Source organism: Ciconia boyciana, chromosome 7, assembly GCF_034638445.1.
Source record: "Ciconia boyciana chromosome 7, ASM3463844v1, whole genome shotgun sequence".
NCBI lineage: Eukaryota > Metazoa > Chordata > Aves > Ciconiiformes > Ciconiidae > Ciconia > Ciconia boyciana.
The window spans coordinates 25,750,544-25,772,686 of NC_132940.1; the positions used below are offsets into that span (position 1 = coordinate 25,750,544).

The 22,143-nt window shown below is 38.7% G+C and overlaps 1 protein-coding gene across 11 annotated transcripts in view; it reads right to left on the reverse strand.

The window, feature by feature from the left end:
- The window catches only part of PTPRC (protein tyrosine phosphatase receptor type C), a 69,909-nt gene that overhangs the window by 15,605 nt on the left and 32,161 nt on the right, over positions 1–22,143 (reverse strand). For 2 of the 11 annotated variants that reach the window (XM_072868533.1, XM_072868530.1), the window contains exons 3-15: positions 18,553–18,648; positions 17,620–17,715; positions 17,236–17,262; positions 16,646–16,783; positions 15,786–15,872; positions 14,406–14,438; positions 13,395–13,613; positions 12,700–12,807; positions 11,112–11,258; positions 8,279–8,404; positions 6,663–6,818; positions 3,583–3,779; positions 1,098–1,158 (exon numbers count right to left, since the gene is read on the reverse strand). In XM_072868533.1, coding sequence (XP_072724634.1) covers positions 1,098–1,158; positions 3,583–3,779; positions 6,663–6,818; positions 8,279–8,404; positions 11,112–11,258; positions 12,700–12,807; positions 13,395–13,613; positions 14,406–14,438; positions 15,786–15,872; positions 16,646–16,783; positions 17,236–17,262; positions 17,620–17,715; positions 18,553–18,648 — 1,491 coding nt within the window. The remainder of the gene's footprint in view (positions 1–1,097; positions 1,159–3,582; positions 3,780–6,662; positions 6,819–8,278; positions 8,405–11,111; positions 11,259–12,699; positions 12,808–13,394; positions 13,614–14,405; positions 14,439–15,785; positions 15,873–16,645; positions 16,784–17,235; positions 17,263–17,619; positions 17,716–18,552; positions 18,649–22,143) is intronic. The other 9 variants (XM_072868536.1, XM_072868537.1, XM_072868531.1 and 6 more) reach the window with 8 other exon arrangements.

A 22,143-nucleotide genomic window follows, 5' to 3' on the forward strand; every position in this document is an offset into this window, starting at 1 on the left:
CTTAAACTCTCCATGTCCACCTGTCAAAATGCTACAACTCACTCACTGGTTCAGCATTACCATGGTTGTCTCCTGCTCTGTGTGACCTGTACATCTGAGCAGTGGAGCTCTCAGCTGCTCCTGATTTGGGAGTTGGGAATCCCTGCAAAGTCACAGATGTTCAGCTCCTGAAACGCAGGATCTGAACACAGGAAAATAATCCTAAAGTGAATAATTAAAGTTAGAGAAATGAATTTCTAGTTGCATTCAAATGTTTCCTGAAGAAACCACAGCTGTGTAGTAATTCTGAATTATGGTCAATGACTTGTCAACATGATCTGTTACGTTAATGCTGAATGAGGACGTTATTTTTTCAAATGCAGATCAACTATTAACTATAAAAACAGGTGTCCAGGTTTCAGCTGGGATAGAGTTAATTTTCTTCCTAGTAGCTGGTATAGTGCTGTGTTTTGGATTTAGTATGAAAATAATGTTGATAACACACTGATGTTTTAGTTGTTGCTAAGTAAAGTTTACACCAGTCAAGGACTTTTCAGCTTCCCCTGCTCTGCCAGGTGCACAAGAAGCTGGAGGGGGCACAGCCAGGACAGCTGACCCCAGCTGCCCAAAGGGCTATTCCATACCATATCACGTCATGCTCAGTATATAAACTGGGAGGAGCTGGCCAGGGGGCAGCGACTGCTGCTCGGGGACTGGCTGGGCATCAGTCGGTGAGTAGTGAGCGGTTGCATCACTTGGGGTTTTTTTGTTTTTCCCTGGGTTTTGTTCCTCTCTCTCTCCCTTTCTTGTTATTTTCCTTTTCAATTTATTATTATTATTGTTATTATTATTATATTCTATTTCAATTATTAAAGTCTTCTTATCTCAGCCCATGAGTTTTCTTACTTGTGCTCTTCAGATTCTCTCCCCCATCCCCCTGAGAGGGGGGAGGGTGAGTGAGCGGCTGCATGGTGCTTAGTTGCTGACTAGGGCTAAACCATGACAACAGGCAGTTTGGATTTTTAATTAGGAGCAATTGTAACAGAATTCTCAATTTACACTATTACTCTATACTATGTTAAAGTCTAAAAGTAAAAATGCTGTATATATTTACTTACATCTGGTTCTTATACTCTTCTTTACTGGCTGCCCTCTATAGCGTCCATTAAACACTAAGATCTGCATGCAGCGGGTGAGAATAATAGAGAAGTTAAGATATAACAAGTAAAATTTTCTGCATAACATTTTTTAAAAAGCAAAGCCCAATGGATATTTGAAATACATCCATATATTTTCAATTAATCAACCTCATTGACAGCAGGATATGCTGTCAGTCTTTGTATAGCCATTTATAGTGCAGCTCACATTTCCACCTAAGTTACAGCAAAATCTAGATCCAAAAATATGTAGATGACTGGAAAAAAAAAGTTAGTGAAATAGGAGACACATTTTACAAAATCAAAATCAGACATATCTCAAGGAAAAAATCAAATTTATCTCTTATCAAATCAAAATAAAATCTCTCTAATCTGAAATCTCTCAAACATGCAATATGTAATAAAACATCATTATTTTATTTGCTTCAACAGTAAATATACAAATAGTCAACTGAATTGGATATTTTTAATACAAGTTCCTGTATGGAAAGTTATTCATAAAAGGTTAGAGAAGCCAAAATAAACTTTTAAATAAGCTGCTTTCTTGCAACATTAACTTCTGGGTACTTTAACTGGTGTTAAAATACTAACTTGGTTTAGATGTGTTTCTATTTCATAATATATGTTACATTTATCCAATCTTTTAAGTTTCCTTAATAGAAATTCTTATCAGATCTAATAGGCAGCTTGACGTTTGTACATCAAATATTTCGCACTTTTCTTGTGAAAAAAATAAATCCTACAATTAAACTTAAAGATTTAATACTAAACAGTGGAGAACACTAACAGGATTTAATACTAGTGATTTTAATAGTAATATTCTCCTGCTTCTAATCATCCAAAAGGGGAGGGAGAAGGGCTTTCAGTACCATTGCTGACTGCACCCTGAGTTCTTACTGAGTCTACCCGATCCCTTAAGAGAAACCTCTCCTGAAGACTCAGAGGACTGTGCCCCAGCTCTCACCCTCTGCTCTAAAAGGCCAATGTGTTCAGGGGGTTGGTGGTTTCTGAATTCTGCAGCTGGGAAGAAAGCCATGGTAGGTGGCAATATCCAGAGGAGTAGCAGAGGTGGCAGAGAAAACAAGCAAGAAGCTTTTCATACAGCAAAAGCCAGAAACCTAGTGGGATCAAAACATCACTAAAACAAAAAGTATGCTGGGTAGGCTCCTCTTTATTCCCTGAACAGTTCAGTATGCAGATAGAAGGGAATCGTGACATTTGCCAACTCCCACAGGTGATCTGATTTTTTTTCTTGAGCCTTCCATATCTTGACTCAGAATCCTTTCATTACTACTTAAGGCCATAAGGCTTTCTCTGTTTGTCCAGTAAGAACTGGGCAAAATAAGTTCGAAGCAGAAGCCAGGGTTCAGAGCCAAGCAGAAGCCAATTTCTTCTGTAAGACAAACTGCTCACTGCAAGTGGTGTACAAAAAGCTTACAAGAGTGCAGGGGTCTTGTACTATGGGGGCAATGCAAGCATCTTTTGCTCCTTACAGGACCTTGTCTTTATTTTCCAAATACAATCCTTCTGAGCAGAATCCATTGGAAAAATACTGACAAAGCATTGGAACAAAACCTAGACTACTCAAGTTCTCTGATACTGCATTTCCTCAGGAAGACACAGAGAAAAGAGGAAAAGATCATGGCAAATGAGTGAAATTGATTCCTAAAAGTAATAAAACACCATCATTCCTACTGGTTACTTTCTTACCTAAACTTTACTGAGAGGAGCTGTGAGGATATAAAAAATATTCCTACTGACCACATTAAGGGCATCACACAAGACCATTGGCTTTGCAAGCAACAAATGCCAAAAGGGTGAAATGCCTGAAAGAAGAGAAAATAGCAGGAGGCCTTCAGGAAAGTGAAGCTTGTAAACAGAGGATGATATATTTTGTATAGAAACAAGGACTGGCTTGTAAAAGGCTGATGTAAGGACATGCGAAAGGATCTCAACGGCTTTACACTAACTAGTCCCTGAAGCATCAAAAATCTTCACAGTGGAAAAATTATGAACAATTTATTTCTGAGCAATTATCTCAAGACTTAAATCCCATATATATCCTCCGATTGAAATGACAGTCACGCAGTCATTAAATGAAACGTGTTTTAAACACTAAAATATCAGTTATACTTAAGAAACTACTTTAAAACTTATGGAAATACCAAATTTCTCTTTGTCCCAAGTACAAACAATCTATTCAGCTTGTATTTTTCATGCTGTCAGAACCTATGTGGAATAGCGCAGAAGGGGTTCATTGATAGGCTAGTAACATATGCATTTTATTTCCAAAATAACAGCTACTTCTTTACATCTGTGGCATACAGATCCATAGATTAACTCCTCTGCCACCATATTTGCCTTTTTTCCTAAAATCAAGTATAATATGCTTAAAAAATGAAAATACAGTAATATTTTATATATTTAATTTAATAAGCTTACTTACCGTAAATGTATAGTTTGTCAAGTATAAGAGATTTTCTCTTTTAAAATCACAACGAGTGTTATTGGAGTTCACTCTATCATTTTCCCAAGTCAATTCAAATACTTCTTTTTCTCCATACACTTTTTGACTTTTGCACTTAATTTGGACAGCATTATCAGCCATCAATGTTGCATGAACTTCAGTCACTGGCAATGGTTCTGTTCATAAAAGAAGTGCTACTGATGAGTCTATTCTCATAATTTCAAATCAAACATTTCAACAGCTGTATGTGTTCATGTCTGTTTGTTATCTTCTCTCTTAATAATGTAATACATTTTCTTCCTTAAAAATTTCAGCCCCAATTTAACAAGATAAAAAAAATCAATTTTGAGTTAACCATAGGCTTATCTGAACTGGAAAAGATGTGAAGTGGAACTGAAAAGGCTGGGAAGATCAGAGTTCTATTGACAGTCAGGCTGTGAAAATAATATGATGGCAACTATCTCTCGTGTCTGACATCCCTTTCTCATTTGAGGAACGTGGGACAACAGACAAGAACAGTTTTCTGTGTGAGTGTATGTTTCAAAAGTTCTGTAAATGAAATTTCCTACCAGTAGTTACTAGTATATTTAAATATTTGGAATAGTATCCTTTTGCTTAAAGTGTCACATTATCTTAAAGCTGGCCTAAAACCACAAAAACTTTTTACTTTTTAATGATAAGGAATCTGTTAAATCTAATCTGTGTTTTCTAACTCTAATTTTGTATGTTGTAGCAAATGGGTTTCAGACTGGAGGCACAGCCCAAGGGACCTTTCATTGAGAGCTTATAAAATCTTTCAGAAAGTAAATAATCTGCGTACGGCAGGTCCATTAGCCACATTTCAGTAGAACACCACCATGGAAATTTTCTTCAAAACCACTTCAATTTGCAAGGTAGCATATTAAAAAAAAAAAAAAAAAAAAGAAGTAAAAGCCAGTTGCTTTTTTCTTCATATGAAGAGCTGAGATGTGTGAAGCTTTATGAGCAGATCAAATATCCCATGTGGGAAGTGGCAGGATATTTTACGTGGCTGAGCGTGCAGTTACGACGTATCTGCTCATTTTTATCCACAGGGCAGATTTGTTAGATTCCTATTCAGCATACTACTGAAAGAGCTGTGCCAAGGAGAAAGTGAACATTTCTGGAGGCAATGTGTTTGTTGACGATGAAAAAATATTTTATAAAATGTAGGGTTTTTCTTCTTCCAAGGAGTTGTGCTCTACTGACATATTCTCTTGTTCAAGAAGCCATAAAACTCTTCCACTACCTGCTTGATCATGTTATTAACTGTTGTAACAGTTGGAGAAGGTTTAATAAATACCATTAATTCATGAAGGCAAGCAACTTGTTATTTTCTCAAAAAATAAGGGAATTGAGGTTGTTTTCCAGACCCATAAACTTACATTGTAGACTGTAATCTTCACCTGAGTTATTGAAATATGAGTGGAGCCCCAGAAAGTGGGGGCTCCAAAATATAATATGCTCAAACTACATTATCATAGAGAGAAAAATCATGATTATGCTCAAATTAGGGCATCTGAGCCCAGACATTTTTCAGTTTCTGTTACAGTTAAGTCTCAGATCAAATGGTTTACATTATCAATCAGTTCATTTATCAGCTTTTTTTTTCCACGGGGCTTCAGGTGATAATTTTGATCCCTGTACTCTTCCAACTATAAACTAAAATTTGTTAGCTCAATGACCAAGAGTAATAGGAAGATTCCAATGTTTTCATAGATTGTCTATAACACTGGATACAAAAGCTCTGTATATTCCACAGAGGGATAGGATTCAAATTCAAAATAACAGTCTGTCAGAAGCCCCTGTATTTCCCAAAGCACTACAGAAATACATTTAATAAAAACAGCAGTCAGATTTAATGTTCTTATATATCCATTTCTACATACTTTTCAGGAGTGCTAAAAGCAACAAAAGATTTAATTATTCCTGCTATTAGAGAAAAAATCACCACTATATCATTACATCACTAGCACCAAAAAAAATTATTTTTCATTAAAAAAAAATCTTTTGCTTATTCAGTGAAATTAAAGGAAATATTCATTTAGTATCTTACCAGGTATAAACCATCATAGTTTCCCTATAGCTGTATCTCTGTATTAGCTGAGTCTGGAGGTGGTGAAACTAGAGCTAAAAAAGTACTGGAATAAATTAGATAAACATGGTTTTTTGGGTGGTTTTGTTTTTGTTTGGTTTGTTGTTTTTCTTTTTTTTCTCAAAGAAGGAATTAAAACAGTACGAGGCTCTATATCTGAAGATTAAAAGGGGAAAAAAATACCCAACAAAATAGAAAGGACTGCGTCTCTATCATGCCTTGTCTGCATCAGGAAAACATCTGCAAAATCTGTTGGTCTGGGGTTTTTTTTAAGCTTTTCTTGTAGTTCTATCCATTGAACATGTATGGCAAAAAAAGAATCAGGACCACGGGGGTAAGCTTTTCAAAGTATAGCCCCAAAAAGGTGCACAGACCTTTCTGACAGCACAAGGGTTGGCACACATTTGGCTTTGACCTAATATGGAGTTTTAGAAGCCGACTGTGTACGTGTATATCCAAACTAACCGAAACCCAGTACAGACATCAGTATTGGTGTAGCCTGGGTAACGCAGGTCTGCTTTGAGCAAACAGACAACTACAGAACAGAAGGTACTTTCTGCATGTGTCTGTAGGTTTCACGCCACAAAGAAAAAACGAGTGTTTTTCATTCTCTTTTTGTTTAATTTGAATCTTTTCTTTAGATTGGGACATAATGCTCTCTAAAATCTTATCAAGAATTTCAAATTAATGCAGAATTTTTTTAAAAAAATCTAGTATATATAAGAAGAACACTAATACTAAATGCATAATCAAAAATAGATTAACATTAAGTAATTAAAAAAGAAACACTAATGATATGAATGCCAATAAAATTCTTTTAATGTTAATCAGTTTCTTGGCTAACAGTAAGAACATATATGAAATATAATGAAGTACAATAAAAAAGTACATATTCCCTGTGTTAGTATCAGCCTTGTTCGTAACAATTAGCAAACAAGAGACTAACCTGCCGATTCAGTCCTAAAGTTATATGTTCCAGTTTTTCCCATAAATGTTTTGTTACTATATCTGCTGTTCGTATATGGAGTCACATATACAGAACCGTTGGTATAAGGTTCTAATCCACAGCAAGTAACGTTAGTCGTGTTGATGAATTCTGGATCTTTAAGAAAAAATGAAAAATGAAATCAATTAATGAAATTAAGTTAGGAGCACAGGAACTCTTACATTTCACCAGAGCTACCTGAAACCACTGTCATGTGTACGTCTATTTTAATTACCTTGTACGTGGTTGGTTTGTCTTGCTTCCTAATGCTAAGTGAAGGCTCAGGAAGAGGAAGAAATATATTCCCCACTCAAACAGGTAGAAAGTTGAGGTTTTGTTCTGTTTTGTTTTTTACTCTCTGAGTATGTCATTTAAATGGGTGCAATTAGAAACTAAGATAAAGCGCATTGATAAAGAGAGGCTGATACTTTATTCTGTGTTCAACTTGGGAAGGGGTGAGTAGGCACATGTCAAAAGCCACTCTGCACACTGTGCAAATCTGTTCTGGTATGACGTCAGAGATGTCATGTGCTTTTGGTAGTGGCAAGCAGGACAGAAAGGAATTGCACAAGAAGCAATATGAGCAAAGCTATTACCCACACTGCAGCTGGGGCTTTGGTGGCTTGAGGAACTGGGGAGCAATGGCCTTTCCATGTTTCCTTCTGGCTGCTTCAGATGTGACCTCCCCGCACCCCAGCACACCACCTCGGTCTCCTACACTGGCCAAGCCAGACCAACCACAGAAACTGGTATATGTGGCTGACACCCTTTTGGGTAGTGGTCAAATTCGGGGCATGGAGAATGGGAGAGATTATTTGTATCTGGGGAGCACAGGAGCATGACAGCCTGTGACATGACATGACAGTTCCTGTGGCAGTCCAGGTTTACAAAACATGCAGTATGTGAACAGAAAGAATGAATTAGCCCAGGACTAGCTTAAACTTGACATATATTTCCTGGAATCATCTATCAGACTCTTCATTTTCAAAACATCATTTTCCAGTCCTTGTTTTGAAGAAAAGCTCACACCTGGAAAACATGGTCCCAGCATAACAGATACAGACTTATCCATCTAAATGTAAGGTGGCCTAAAACAGCATATCTGAAAGGAGTGACCGTTTAGTAGGAGACAACCACCTGTCTTTACTTATCTAAACACGTATATGCTAACTGCCATACTTAGGACCCCTGACTTTTACATACATTATTGTTACTCAGAAGGCAGCTTGCTGTCTTCTCAGAGAATATATTAACCAGCTATAGCAGCATTTTCTGAGACAGAGCGCCATGCTACAAACTGATCAGGCAACTGATGATCTTGTCATAACTTGTTCTTAATACAAGAAGCATGAGAACTGAAGGGTGACAGAGTTGTGTTCTGAAATGGTAAACTGAAAAACCACATGGTTCAACTAGAACAATCTCAAAGGAAAGAAACTTAAATGTCTGTACCAAAAAAAAAAATTCTGCACAGTTCGAAGAGGTTCCAGTATCATTTAACAGTGTATCATGCTTGGTGTTCTGTAAGTATTAAAACATACAAAGAATTATTCAATACTGAAGGGGCATATACTTACTTTTGCCAGGGCATGTCACATTATAGCCATGTATAGGACCCTTTGAAATGTTAGTAGGTTGCTTCCAGCTAACTGATACATTTCTGGGATGACAAACTGCCTCAAGGTTTTCTGGTGCTTCTGGAGCTGTTGAAAAATAACAGGGAGGGAGGGAAATCACACACACAATCACACACAGAATCATATAGGTTGGAAAAGACCTTTAAGATCATCGAGTCCAACCGTAAACCTAACAGTACCAAGACCACCACTATACCATGTCCCTAAGCATCTCATCCAAACGTCTTTTAAATACTTCCAGGGATGGCGACTCAACCACTTCCCTGGGCAGCCTGTTCCAATGCTTGACAACCCTTTCAGTGAAGTAAAATTTCCTAATATCCAGTCTAAACCTCCGCTGGCGCAACTTGAGGCCATTTCTTCTCGTCCTATCACTTGTTACCTGGGAGAAGAGACTGACCCCCACCTCTCTCCAACCTCCTTTCAGGTAGTTGTAGAGAGTGATAAGGTGTCCCCTCAGCCTCCTTTTCTCTAGGCTAAACAACCCCAGTTCCCTCAGGCGCTCCTCATCAGACTTGTGCTCTAGACCCTTCACCAGCTTCATTGCCCTTCTCTGGACATGCTCCAGCACCTCCATGTCTCTCTTGTGGTGAGGGGCCCAAAACTGAACACAGTATTCGAGGTGCGGCCTCACCAGTGCTGAGTACAGGGGGACCATCACTTCCCTGGTCCTGCTGGCCACACTATTCCTGATACAAGCCAGGATGCTGTTGGCTTTCTTGGCCACCTGGGCACACTGCTGGCTCATATTCAGGCGGCTGTCAACCAACACTCCCAGGACCTTTTCTGCCAGGCAGCTTTCCAGCCACTCTTCCCCAAGCCTGTAGCGTTGCATGGGGTTGCTGTGGCCCAAGTGCAGGACCCAGCACTTAGCCTTGTTGAACCTCATACAATTGGCCTCGGCCCATCGATCCAGCCTGTCCAGGTCCCTCTGCAGAGCCTTCCTCCCCTCAAGCAGATCAACACTCCCACACAACTTGGCGTCATCTGCAAACTTACTGAGGGTGCACTCGATCCCTTCGTCCAGATCATTGATAAAGATATTAAACAGAACTGGCCCCAACACAGAGCCCTGGGGGACACCACTTGTGACCGGCCGCCAACTGGAGTAAACTCCATTCACCACCACTCTTTGGGCCCAGCCATCCAGCCAGTTCTTTCCCCAGAAAAGAGTACACCCATCCAAGCCATGAGCAGCCAGTTTCTCCAGGAGAATGCTGTGGGAAACCGTGTCAAAGGCTTTACTGAAGTCTAGGGAGACAACATCCACAGCCTTTCCCTCATCCACTAGGTGGGTCACCTTGTCATAGAAGGAGATCAGGTTGGTCAAGCAGGACCTGCCTTTCCTGAACCCATGCTGGCTGGGCTTGATGCCTTGGTTATCCTCTACATGCCGTGTGATGGCACTCAGGATGATCTGCTCCAGTAGCTTCCCTGGTACCGAGGTCAGGCTGACAGGCCTGTAGTTCCCCGGGTCCTCTTTCTGGCCCTTCTTGTAGATGGGTGTCACATTTGCTAATCTCCAGTCAGCTGGGACCTCCCCAGTTAGCCAGGACTGCTGGTAAATGATGGAAAGGGGCTTGGTGAGCACTTCTGCCAGTTCCTTCAGTACTCTCGGGTGGATCTCATCAGGCCCCATAGACTTGTGAGTGTCTAAGTGGTGCAGCAGGTCACTAACCATTTCCCCCTGGATTATGGGGGCTCCATTCTGGTCCCTGTCCCTATCTTCTGACTTGGGGGGCTGGGTACCCAGAGAACAATTGGCCCTGCTATTAAAGACTGAGGCAAAGAAGGCATTAAGTACCTCAGCCTTTTCCTCATCCTTGGTCACTGTGTTCCCTCCCCCATCTACTAGGGGCTGGAGATTCTCCTTAGCTCTCCTTTTGCTGCTAATGTATTTGAAGAAGTATTTTCTGTTGTCTTTTACGGCAGAAATAATTGAATGAAAATGCAAAATATTCCTCTTTTTACCTACTTTGATTAAATTAAATTTCATTGGATACTAAAGCAAGATACCAACAACATGTAATATTTTTCATAGTCTATTTCATTCAAAGACATTATACATAAGTATAAACAGTATATGTAAAAGCATTATATTAGAGTAATTTCATAAATTTAATTAATTCAGGACAAGGTGAATACAGCAATATCACATATTACTAAAATTGTGCAACATTTCCAAATATTATACATTGTTTTGATTTCCTTATCATTTTAACAAACTTTAAATGTTTGGCCTGAATATTTATTTGCAGGTTACTTGATTTAGGTTGATTTCCTTTTTAATTCAGAAAAAAAAGATAAGCTATTTCCAAGGACCATGTTTTGGAAAAACACATCATTTTATCTGGAGACATTCTTTGCAACTATTATATCACATCTTTCTTCAAATCAAGAATTTAACACTTGTTTTTGACTAGGCCTGCAATTTTCTCCTTTTTTTTTTTGTCTTCATTCAAACTTCCTTACATTTGGCCATGTTCTCACCCTCAAAAAAAAAAAAAATCACAATCTCTGAAACAAGGAAAGGAAGGCATCAGACTGCAAGACTGAGATCAGGGCTGGAGAGGGAAAGGAAGACTGTGACTGCAGCCAAAGAACAACCACAAGGGCAGGAGACCAGGCAGGAGGAGCTGGAGGAGAACCTGAGACTGGCTGAGCGTGCCACTCAAAATATATCTTCAATGCCAGGAAACACAGATAGTGGGATTCATAATAGGGTTTTCCAGAAAAATGTAGAACATAAAGCAAAAATAAGCATTACACTTACCACCATAATCTGTTGTTATGGTGAAGTTTTTTGTGACAACTTCCTTTTCAAAGAAACGTACAGTACCAGTGCAGTTGTAGCCATGGTTGGGCAATAAATCGTTCAGCTCTTTAAAAGTTTCATTAAATCCTCTAATGGTCGGTAAATCTGTAGACACAAAAAGAGTTTTATCAATTTTTTCACAACTCCAAAAGTACATGGTACCATTTTAACTGGGATTTTCTCTATCATATTGTGCTGATTTTGGCTGGGATAGAGTTAATCTTCTTCCTAGTAGCTAGTATGGGGCTATGTTTTGGATTTGTGCTGAAAACAGTGTTGATAATACAGGGATGTTTTAGTTGTTGCTAAGTAGTGCTTATACTAAATCAAGGACTTTTCAGCTTCCCATGCTCTGCCAGGTGCACAAGAAGTTGGGAGGGGACACAGCTGGGACAGCTGACCCCAGCTGACCAAAGGGATATTCCATACCATATGACATCATCCTCAGCATATAAAGCTGGGGAGGAAGAAGGAAGTGGGGGACGTTCAGAGTGGTGGCATTTGTCTTCCTGAGTAACTGTTAGGCATGATGGAGCCCTGCTTTCCTGGAGATGGCTGAACACCTGCCTGCCGATGGGAAGTAGTGAATGAATTCCTTGCTTTGCTTTGCTTCCATGCGCAGCTTTTGTTTTACCTATTCAACTGTCTTTATCTCAACCCACGAGTTTTCTCACTTTTACTCTTCCGATCCTCTCCCCCATCCAACCAGGGAGGAGTGAGCGAGCGGCTGTGTGGTGCTTAGTTGCCGGCTGGAGTTAAACCACAACACATATTTATTCAATATAATTTGTAATAACCTATCATAATATTCCAAACAGAAAAGTGTACAAACTAATCCAATGACTAGGTTCTAGGTTCTTTTATACTAACTTAATCTGCATAGATCTTTACTTTTCATCAGTAAAGCTCATACGATTTGACTTTCTAAGAAAACAGTTTTCCCACAGAAATCAAAACATTTCATGGGAGTCTGGCAGAACCCTGTAGTGGCTTATTAGCTCTTCAGCTCCCTGAAACATGAAATCTCCAGCCCCAGACATTCATCATGCATTTTTCTGGGACACATGAGGACATCCTGCATCCACATCTTCCCTACCACACTAGCTGCCTTTGAGCCAGCGTCTCCTCAGGCTGGCCGGCTCCAAGAGCAGAGAGCCTGGACCCTCGTCACCTAGGAGCCTGCAGAGCCAGCTGCCTGGGTAGCCTGCAAGAGATCAGCTCACAGCAGACCCATAGAGTGCAGGATTTCCAAACTCTCAGCTCCCCGTCACACCATCAAGCAGGACCTCAAAATCTTCATACGTCTGCAATTTGTGAAGCCGGTAAGCTCAGGAAATGAGCTCTCTGGGTATGAACTTTCCCCAGATCTGTAGTGAGGGGGCACAGTAGTCCCCAACCTGGTGATCCCAGAAATTCTGAACAGCCCTGCCCTCAAACTGGCACAATTAATTTAAATCTGCCAGTCTCTCATCAAAAGACATCAACATTGCTTTTAAAAAGAAATAAATAAATAATCAACTTTTAAAATATCTTAGAAGTGTCTTACCTTTGCATGTAACAGTCACATTAGCACAGCGAAGTGAGTCTTCCCAACATAACTTTGCAGATGTGCTGGTGTTTTCCTCAATTTTGAAAGCTGGCTGCTGGCTGCTGACTGAAAAGGATTAATATTATATGTCACTGTGACATTAGCTATATTGATTCTTTAAATAGCAATTTGTTCTTTTATATTTGTTGACTTGTTCTGCAATATGAAGATACAATTGGCATAAAATAATATACAAAGAATTTAACAAGAAATGGAAAGTAAAAATTGAAAATGTCTACATGAGATAAAGACAATGCTGGTATTCAAATAATAAATGGAACTTTTAATCCAACAATCTCTTTAGTGAACAAAACATCCAGCATAAATAGTAGCTTTAAATGGTGGCTGGTCTTGCTATTGCTAACCATGCTGCATATGGCCAATGTAGTTAAAGTTCCTTTTTTTCCTTTACAATGAGAAAATTACAGTTTTTAACATCCTCCTTTAAGAAAATACTGAGAGGTTTTAAGGTGCAACTTCAAAATGCAAAATATCTTGCAAATAAAGCATAAAGTATGAAAACCTTTTGTCTGATTCTTTGAAAAGAGACAAGGATAGACTAAGAAATCCAGGAAAGCTGAATTATTGTATGTCCAAAAAAAAAAAAAAAAAAAAAGAGAAGAAGAAACTACTAAAAACCCTTCTACACCTACCAGGTGGAATATCAAGATAAATGTCTGTGCAATTTGTAACTCTAACTGTGTATCTCATGCATCTCTTAAGTGTTACTATATGGCTGCTGGAATCCACAGTTAAGTTACGCTCCACAATAAGATATTTTCTCTTTCCTCTGAGATTTTTCAGTGTAACTGTCACTTCAGCCTTGTCATTCTCAACTTTTCCTCCATTTATGTCGTGGTCAATATGATCATCTAAAAGAAAAAGATAAAATAGCAAACAATGATTTTATGACAACTTTTAAGAACCATTAAATGTTTTATGGCACCCCCAGCACCATATGTGTTTTAAGAATGAGAAAATACAGCAAAATTAGCTGCTCCTTATTCTTCATTTTTATTTTTTATTTATCTTTTACTTTAAAAAATTGTGTAGTCAAAACAGAAAATTTTCTTATGAAAACATTCTTTTAAATAATTATCTATTTAGGAAAACTAAAGAATTAAAAAGATGACCATTCCAGAACCAGGTTTGCTTTAATTTAAAATGTCAGTTCAAAGTGAAATACTTTGTTTTGACATATTGAATCATTTGTTTGAACAGAAATTTCAAATTTTCTTATTCAAAGTATTTCATAACCATCTAGTAAATAACGGATATAGTCTATTCCTGAAATTAGAAAGGAGAGGTCTCTAATTCTGAAGAGAGAGAAACCAATGTCCAAACTTCAGTTTTACTTTAGTTACGAAATTCAGTTTGCAGAATGTGATTATCAGCATGATGGGGAAAAATTAGAGAAGGCCTAGTGGAATGAAGGCAGATCTTTTCTTCAGCCCTGATATCAACAGCCTAGTGTAGGGCAATTTAACAGAACTGTAAATGGAGATGAGAAGACCAGAAATGTTAATAACTTTAATCCTACTCTTCCAGAATCGGAAGACAGTTTATAAAATAACCTGAGATGCTAACTGATCAGTTTTCTGTATTTGAGTTTACTGATTTGGTCAAATTTCAGGACTGAGAAAAATAAGGGGTTTAGTTCTTACCACAAGGTTCTTCAGTCGTCACTGTGGGAGCTGCTATAAGAAAAGAAAACAAAATGAAGGTGTAGCTCAGCAGGTTTGTGTTTTTTTCACAGAGTATTGGAGGAGGGTGACTGTTATTGCCCAAAACTCTTCATTCAATATATTCAATACAAGTAATTGTATTTAGCACTCCACTCACATTTGAAAAAGGGAAGAAAACATCACCTAAATATAACCTCATTTTTTAGCTATTTTAGGGATCATGTGTCTCTCATCATTTTACAATGACATCACTGCCTACAAATCAAACTGGTTATTAAAAACATTTCTGCATACAAAGTTACACAAGAATATTCCAAAATCACACATTGTCATAGCAGTATGATAATCTATAGCAGTTTCCCAGGACACGTACATTGTGGAATGGCTAACTGAACAGTATCCAACATCACTAAAGAAACAAAATTTACCTACTTTTTGCACAGCTACTCTTACCTTTGGAAAGAGATTTATGCAACAGTACAGATCGTTTTACAACTATTTTTACACTGAAATACCCAAAAGAAATTACCAGCTGGTATTTAGAAAACCTGTACGGAAGCTTGAGCAAAGCACTTCATCCTGAAAACAACTACTTAAAATATAATAAGGTATAAGTATTACCAAAAGAGACCAATATCTAATTTTTTTCATAGAAGAGAGGCCCTAGAGTTGCATCCCTCCAGGCTGGGAGTCATCTGGCTGAGTAGTGCCCCAAATGAGAGGGTAAACTGAGAAGGTCCAGTGGACAGTTACCAAGATGGTTAGGGGCACAAGTAAAAGCTAAGCTCAGTCTGTCAAAGAGCTGACAGCAGCCTACAGCTGCTTGAAGGGCAGTTACAAAGACGGTAAGAGTCCAACTCCTGGATATATTTTGCTCAAGCACACACATATATTTTACTGACCTGAGTAATTCCTTACAGCCCAATTGCAATAATAAAGTGTGTAAGTGCTCGCCATATTAGATACCAAGAAAATGTTAATGCTGAGTGAAACAAAATTGAAGCCACAGGAACACAGGGAAGCACACATATCTGTGGATGTATTCATACTTTTTTGCTGCCTGGGCAAATTTCTGTGAATATCAAGAGGAGTACTGACACAGTAATTGACAGATTTACCCTCCTACTATGCCACTGTGTGGAAATAATTTTTATTTTTCACTTGATTGACAAGTAGCAAATCTGGTATCTTTAATATTACTCATAAACTATTAACAAGATTCCTTAAGTATAATGCAGTTATATGCCTAATTTGTATGTTTAATTTTGATATAAGCAATTCAAATTTAATTCCCTCATTCTAACACATTTTCTGTGCTTGCAGTATCATAATTGCAATAACTGTGTGCAAGTTTGTCACCTATTTTGTGAGTGGGGATGATCCCAGTGTTTGCTGGCATGCTGACTGGTGAGATGGTGCTGTGCAAGGATGTTGAATTGTAATCATCTGTAAGGAAATAAACAACATATCAGCATTAAAAAGTAAAATTCATTATTTCATACGGCTATGTCATCAGAAATATCTTACACTACAGCCCTTCTCTGCTTCTTTTTTTTCTTCTGGGATTTTTGTAATTTAGAGAAGAGTGCTGAAAGAAAAATCATTTTAATATATCCAATAAAACAGAAAACGAGTATTTAAATAGAAAGCCAGCTTTTAGGAATATACCACTTACTAATGAATTTTGCAATGTACAAGGATAATTTTTTTTTGTTAGTGTTTAGGCATAATCCAGGATGGACTCAACATAAAGATGGCGATAATAATTGCGAACTGGGAAAAAATAAAACATTGTGCTATGTTCTTACAGTAAAACACAATTACAAATAGTGCTTGTGCTCTTTCAGAAACAAGCACTCCAGTAACGTTCGTTTGCCAGATCACATACCTTGCTCACTATATTACTTACTATATCTCAGTATTTATCTCCCTGCTTATAAACCACTGACAGGTTTCTACATTTTCTTTTAGGTCTGTTCCTACTGCTCTTGCTTTGGCAACAGCCAAAGTTGACAGCAGCTGGCATTTTGATACTACTGTGATGACTACAAGACTTGGTCATCCTGGAAATAACTCTGGTATTGCCACTGTGCCAAATTGCAGATACCTTTTCTATTTGATGAACCATAAACTGGAAAAGGCTACCCTGAGGCTGAATTACTTAGCTTTCCCGTACAGTTCGGAGAGCAGTGAGTGGCATCTAAAGGAAGACGGCAAACCTGATGAAGCATTCTTGAAGGCAACGGGAGTGCGTGTGGTGAGGGCAGCAGCGCTGCTGCGTGGTGGGTTGCTGAGTCCCGTGGCAGGGACGGAGCCTGCATGCATGGAGAGGTATGTGCTGTCTGCAGGAGAGACACCTGTGGTGAGAGGTACAGCAGTTTCATTAATGCTTTGGAGGCTGCCTGGTCAAGGAGGGACACAAAGCTGCACACAACACAGGGCTGCTGTGCTGGAGCACTCTTGTACTGAGGCACTGTGAATTTGTTGGTAAGCAAAGGCACACCAAACGCTCAAAGTGTTAGGGGGTCCAACAGGTGTCAGCTGAACATCCAGTAAGCATAATCCTCTTTGGCGCTGACTGCACCTCTTTCATGTTAAATGTTGCTTTTTAAAATATACTCAAATTCATGACTAAAAACCAGACCTGTCTAATGTTCTTGCCTCTTAAGACAGCGTATTTCATTTCATTGGGCTGAATGAAAAGGCATTACACACTCTAAGAGATAACTGTGTGCAGGAAAAGGAAAGAAGAAATTATCAGAAAAAACACATCCATGCAGTTCTGTCATGTAAATTAAAAGTTTCTTACCAGTTGTAGATGCTGCTGACTCAACTCCTTAAAAACAGAAAGAGGGAGAGAAAGTGTAAATTAAACTTTCAAGAAACTAAACACAATCATATGCCAAAAATATAAAAAGAAACTTTCCTTCCTCCCAACTATCAGCTGAGCCTTCCCCAGAGAATTACACATTCTTAAGTAACATTTAGTGGCATGTAGCAACAACCAGACCCCCAAATATCTAGCATATGATATGTGGACTGATATTGTCCACATTAAAAATCACTTTTCCTTGAGCCAGGAGTCTGTGCTGTGCAGCCTGAGGGGTGGAGACAGCATCAGGAAGGCTGCGGTGGATGCCAGTTCAGCTGAAACAGAAGAGCAGCAATGCCACAGTCCTGAATTCACCATTACCTTCAGCGGTGCCTGGAGGTGAGAGTGATGTGGAGCGTGCAGGTGGAGGTGACATAAGGAAGGGAGAGCTGGCGTTTGCCAGATTTTCATCTCCTGCTGCACAGTGGGGAAAAAATACCATCAGGTGAGCAATGCATGAAAGTGAAAAGCTCATTGCAAGCAGAAAGGCTGCCAGCTGCTCTCTGAATTATAGTTCTCCTGCCAGCATTGGCAAAAAGAACACATTTACATTGCTCTCCAGTTCCTGCACAGGCTGTGCAACACATCTGCTTGGATTTATTGCAAGAGCATGGCTTCAATTAGGTCTGCAAGACCACTAATTCCAAATTCCCACCCATTTGTCTGGGATGCCTTCATGGCAAAGAGATTTGACCATCCTTTAGCAAGGTGTGGGGGATGCACTGATTTCAGGTGTTTGAAAACACCAGCTGAAGGGGGTGAATTAATGTGCAGCTTGCAAAAAGCCCAGACTGATGGGGGTGTTTGTTTTCTGTTGTTCACCCAGGAAGGGTCCTCTTCCCACAATCATCAGATACTGCTGTGGTGCCCAAGGAGCTCTGCATGAATTGCAGGAAAGTACCACAGTGATAGCTCAGCATGAAAATCTCATCTGAGAGTTCAAGGGGCACCTTGAGCTGAATGGTGTCCGTAAGGAAAACATGAACTCCTAACAACAGCATGTTATAGCTTGAATTCTAATAGCTTTCCTTGTAAAGCATGTTTCAAATCCCCACCTTTGATTTAATTAAAATAAAATACCTAAATATGTCCTCATCACATTAACAAATTTTGCTGTAATATAATTGACCTCGGACAACATAAATCACCAGATTGCTTTAACAGCGATGGAGTTAACCAATGTATGATAGAAGCAGATGCCAGTTCAGCTAAAACAGAAGAGCAGCAATGCCGCGGTCCTGAATTCACTGTTACCTTCAGTGGTGCCTGGAGGTGAGAGTGATGTGAAGCGTGCAGGTGGAGGTGACACAGGGGAGGGAGAGCTGGCAGTTGCCAGAATTTCATCTCCTGCTGCACAGTGGGGAAAAGATATCACCAGGTGAGCAATGCGTGAAGGTAAGAAGTTCATCTATAGTAGAAAAAGGCCAATGGTTTGTATGGCTTTCTCTGAACCACGTTTCTCAGGAGAGATCTGACTGGGGGATACTTAAATGTTTCCATGTTTAACAATGTATTTTGCAATACCAAAAACTAAAACCTGCAAAATTTTTCACATCATCACACAGCAGCATATACAAGTACAAGCAATATCAAAAAATAGAGGGTGACTTTTCGCTGAATGAAGAATGACTTTATTGCTAAGAAGAGACACCAACACTAATTCTGTTGTCAAGAAAAGTCCTACTTGACTATAATCCTCACTATCCAGGAGCTGGAAAGCCAAGCCTCAGCATTCCTGAAAGCCGTTTAGTTTCCCTAATATTAATTTCTAAAAGGCAGCACCCTCCCTGGACCATCCTGCTGATATTTAAGAATCTCCCCAAATAACTCTTTTCTCCAGGTTACAAATTGCCTCCTGACTTGAGCTGGGAGTATGATCTTTTCACACCTATAATAACAAGCCTCATTTTCACACTCTGCTTTGAAATCCTGACCCAAAACATTTTGTATTTGTGTAATGTAAAATTTCTGTTGTAAGAAAGAGAGACAAAAATAAATGGCAATGGCTGGAACCATGAGTTTGTTCTCATCACTATATCTTTTACTCATTTTGAGGATTAGAAGCTTCCACTTTGACATAAGAATCCTGAAAGCTATCCCAAAAGCATACGTGTTCCCTCAAGACGTTTCTCTCTAATACAGCCTGCTATGCTTTCAGCAAGGAACAAACTTCCACTTGTTCACACATTCCTTGCTGTAACCGTCCACAAACTTTCATCTGCCCATTTGGCTCTTCCTTTCTCTCCCTTCTTCTACTAGTTCTTTCCCACTATGTTTCTTTCCTGGATTTCTCTTTTTTTTGGCATGCGTGTTTTTCAGATAGTACTTCACTGTTTATAATTTCTCTGTTACTTCAGCTTCCCTACATGGTACTTCACCACTGTTGCAGCTCTACTCTTTTGAAAATAAACTCCTTCAACCTTTAAAACAAAAATCCAAGTTTTTATGAAAAACTGCAGTACTTATGAAGGATACATGTTCTGTAGACCTGTTCATGTGCCAGGGTCAAAACCTTGTCTCTCGTCTCTGACACAGAAGCTCAACACAGGCAGATCTCCCGGGACTCCAAAGATTCTCTCCTTATCGACCCAACAAGCAGCAGCACATGTGTTTGCTGCTCAATAGCCACCATGGATTCTGCACCCCGTATTGACAGTTCAGAAGACCAACAACAGCCATTAAAAAACCACGACCAGCGACAACAAAGTCACCTGTGGAGAGTGAGCAATTTCTTTATGCTCAGAACTGTCATGAAATGTGTATAAGCCATGATATAAAAATGAATGTAAACAAAAGCTAAAATCTTATAAGTACTTTTCTAGTGAGCAGTTGAATTCATTGTGGACTTTACATTATTCAAGATCTCCTCCTACAAATTAAAATTTGGAAAAAGGGAGTAGTCTGATATTTTAAAGAAAAAGTATCAACAGAAGTCAAATGAAGCTCAGCTAAAAATAGTAAAGCAGAGCTAGCTACTTCATTCTTCATTTCTAGAAGTGGTGAAGTGTGTTGCCTAAAATCTGGTCCATGAGATGAGGATATGGGCCTGCCTATAGTTTGTCTGAAATCATATGAAACTGTCAAAATAAAATTGCTCTTAATTGTAAGAATATAATCTGTAAAAAATGTAGTAGACTGACAACATGGGTTTAGATGCCACTATATTAACAGCTTTAGTATGTTAACCCATTTATCTATATATATCTTCATTGAAACACAGGACCATGTATATTTTTCAGAGCTACAGAATGTTAGCAGATGAAGCTTCCTAACCTGAGAGATGTTACAGATAAGAAACAAAAATATAGATGATCTTCTGAACTATCAATGTATCTTCAGCATCAGAAATCTGTAGTAAGGACTGGAATATTTATTAACAGCAATTGTATAACCTAACTGAATACATTAAACTGCCAAGGAACCTTTTAAAAGCTAACATTTATATTCATTCATGTTTGCCATGAGCAATTCATTTTCAATGTATCTTCATGTTTTTTAAATCCAGTGTTTGAAAGCAGGCAGCTGGTCACTCTAAACTTCATAATATCATTTTTCTTTCTTCAACTGGCTTATCGGCTGAAGAATTCTCAGAATTTCCCCTCCTTCCCAAATCTTGCTTTGGTTCAGCACATTCAATATACCTCAAGCCCAAAATTAACTTTCTTTCAGCATCTACACAGATCAACTTTCACTTAATAACTGTTTCCAAGAAAAGAATAAAAGGAGTTGCAGAAAAAGTCCTAAATGAAACTCTGCTCAGAGATTAGTGAAACATTTAGAAATACTTTTCAAACTATTTACTGATCTCTAATGCAAACATGATGGAGACAAAAATATATACTTGAAGATTCCCTCTTCCAAGTGACGTAAGATAATATGAGCAAAAGAGTGCTCATAAGGTTGTCACTGTTGTATTTCTGGTTGCCTCATTCACTTCCTTAAGATTCCTGTGAAAGTCATTTTCCCCATCCTCTCCCTTGTAAAGTAAGGAATAATGCTACTAGCTTAAATATAGCGTGAGGTTTATTCCTCACGGACAGTGACAGATGCTAAATATTACACACAATCGTAGAACCCGAGGTTGGAAGTGACCTCAAGAGATCACCTAGTCCAACTGCCCTGCTCAGGCCAGTGTCAACTAGAGCAGATCACTTGTTAAAACAGTTTGGAATATAATAGTCCTAGATTGCCCTTTCCCCCCTCCAAATAAGCACTGGCATTTTAACAGAATTTCATGGCAGTTTTACATCCTTCTAAGCATTTTAAAGGTCTCCTGCTCTTCTATGATTCTATTCTATGATTTATTATAGCAATAGTATAGGATGCAGTTGAAAATAATTCAATAGGTGGCACCAGAAAGCTAAAAAACTCCTCTCAAACAGCAAAGCAGCTACATTTCCCCATATAATCTTATTGAGAGATAGTAGGTAAACTGGAGGAAAATAAAGAAGGATCCCAACACACTAGACTGTGTTACTTCAATATTAATAGGCATATTGCTACAATTAATTTATTTTTCCCAAAATGTCCCACAGCTAACAAATATGTCTGAGCTAACCCCGGGTTAACAAAGTTAATGTCAAAGTCAAAACTGCCTGCTCATATTTATATTCCAAAACATATCTCTCAAATCTTGAGGGCTGAAATCTTGAAGGCTGAAGTCTAAGAATATCTTTAGAATTTAGTAAGGATGTCCAACCCAAAAAAACCATGTTGTGCATATGAAAGCCTGATGATTACCAAACTAAGCAAGCTGGTCTGGGTTTAAACAGGAACTATCCCAAACCTTTTCTCAAATCTTAAACTGCATCCAACCATAAGACATTTTTAAGATAATATGCGTAG